This window comes from Candida theae (assembly GCF_024610275.1).
Source record: "Candida theae strain CBS 12239 chromosome Unknown scaffold156, whole genome shotgun sequence".
NCBI classification, from domain to species: domain Eukaryota; kingdom Fungi; phylum Ascomycota; class Pichiomycetes; order Serinales; family Debaryomycetaceae; genus Lodderomyces; species Lodderomyces theae.
The window spans coordinates 1-2,343 of record NW_026261423.1 but is presented as its reverse complement, the minus strand read 5'-3'; the positions used below and the strand labels follow the sequence as shown (position 1 = coordinate 2,343).

At 40.9% G+C, this 2,343-nt stretch overlaps 1 protein-coding gene across 1 annotated transcript; it reads left to right on the top strand. All coding sequences in view use genetic code 12, as the record gives it.

The window, feature by feature from the left end:
• Positions 1-304: 304 nt before the first annotated feature.
• On the top strand, positions 305-1,549 carry HOS2 (histone deacetylase; the record flags this gene model as incomplete). The annotated part of the gene is made up of 1 exon (XM_051751379.1): positions 305-1,549. One exon carries the CDS (start codon positions 305-307, stop codon positions 1,547-1,549), a length of 1,245 nt encoding a protein of 414 aa, XP_051609396.1.
• Between the last annotated feature and the right edge of the window lie 794 nt (positions 1,550-2,343).

Here is a 2,343-nt window from a genome sequence, read left to right as displayed (position 1 = left end):
GTTGTTATATACAAAGTAAAGTACAGTAAATAATTTTTCAAGATCCGTTGTGTGTGTCTCTCTGTCTCTCTGTCTCTGTCTCTCTGACGAATGGAAGTTTTCTTTTTTTTTTTTTTTTTTTTTTTCTTCTTTTTTTTTTTTTTTTGTCTTTTTTTTTTTTTTTTTTTTTTTTTTTTTTTTTTTTCGTGAATGTATTTCATATACAACCAGACAAGACAAGACCGGACCAGACAAGACAAGACAGAGAGGAAGACCTAGTGCAAGGTCTATAACAACTACATTGACTCTACCACATTCTAAAAACATGGACGCACCTATAAGTGAGACAGAAACGTTTACTGTCGATGAGAAGACCAAACAAAGCATTCCACTATACCACCCCAGCCAGCCCTCCAAGACCAAGGTATCTTACCACTATAACCCAGAGGTAGCCAATTATCACTATGGTACACTACATCCAATGAAACCTTTTCGACTAATGTTAACTGACCATTTGGTAAGTACATACAAGTTGTACGAGAAGATGGACTTGTACACGCCAAGAAGAGCGACAAAGGAGGAATTGTTACAATTTCATTCCGAAGATTACATCGATTTCCTTCAGTCAGTGACTCCCGAAACAGTCAAGGCCCTAAGTGACCAGACTTTGGCCAAATTCAACATAGGAGACGACTGCCCTGTTTTTGATGGAATGTTTGACTACTCATCCATCTATGCTGGGGCGTCATTAGATGCTTCGAGGAAAATCATTGCTGGGATGGCGGATATCGCGATAAATTGGTCTGGAGGACTACATCATGCCAAGAAGTTTGAGCCAAGTGGATTCTGCTATGTAAATGATATAGTCTTGTGTATCATCAATCTTTTGAGAATACACCCGAGAGTGTTGTACGTGGATATTGATTTACACCACGGAGATGGAGTGCAAGAGGCATTTTACACAACAGATAGAGTGATGACGGTTAGTTTCCACAAGTACGACGGCGAGTTTTTCCCTGGTACAGGCTCAAGCGACGAAGCGGGGATAGGAAAGGGCAAGAATTTTTCCATCAATGTTCCCTTGCGGGATGGGATTGATGACGAATCGTATGTGGCATTGTTTAAGCTGATTATGCAAGTACTAATACCCAAGTTCCAGCCTTCCATTATTGTTGCACAGTGCGGAGCTGATTCGTTGGGTGGTGACCGTTTAGGACGATTCAACTTGTCGATAAAAGGACATGGAAGTTGCCTAAATTTTTTAAAAAGTTTTCAAATCCCGATGGTGGTGTTGGGAGGAGGTGGTTATACTCCCAAGAATGTTTCAAGATTGTGGTGCTACGAAACGTCAGTTTTGACTGATACCACATTGAATGGAAAGATACCTTACCAAGGAGGCACCGCTGAATGGTTTGGAGAAGAGGGATTACATCCTGAATTGACGGGGAAAATCGAAAACAAGAATACAAAAAGGTACTTGGAAAGTGTTCTCCAGAACAGTCTCGAACATCTCCGGTTCTTGGATTATGCACCTTCTGTCCAAATGTACGAAATTCCACCCGACCTTTAAAAGCATTGTTGATGCTATGGAAAAAAAAAACAGCCCATAGGTAAACAGTTGCTGCGAATTTACACCTTGAAGTGAAACAGAAAAACACACCAGTTCAACAATTGCACGAGGCTCCACCGCTGAGAGAATCATATCAGGTGCAAAGAATCCATAAGCCATATCTCATTGCGAGTTAAAAGNAGTGATTCCGAAGTGAGCTAGTTGTGCGGCCCCAGAGATTACGAAAGTGTTCAATTGACGATTAAAGTTGACAAATCATAGCTGAGAGATTATAGCACATGAGTCTACATTACGAAGCAGGATATTGCTTCAATATGAAACAAGAAAGTATACTTCATCCTCGCGGCTCAACTTGTTTAGGAACAAGAGTGATTTTGTCTGCAAATGTGGGAAAGTCTTCCTCGATACGTCACTGAAAAGAATTGACTTGGACCATCTGTTCAATTTCAACATTATTGATGGTGATGCTGGGGGGACGATACGTTGTTGTACCATGAAATAGCACGATGTCGAACTTCGTTGAACTTGAACTTGAACTTGAACAAGAAACAAGTACAAAAGTTGAACCGCAATTACAAATGAGCCAACTTTAGCTTGCAACACATCAATCATGAGGAAGGAGAGGTGCTTTGCAAGAGGGAATTACTGAGTGCAGCTGGAGATGTCCTTGCGCATTTAATTGCTAGTTTTACCATTGGCGTTTTCTTTCAGTCCAAACCTCAACACATTGGATTTCACCACCACCACCAACATCAACAAGTTTCAACAGAGCACTACAATGGCAAGAGATGCGC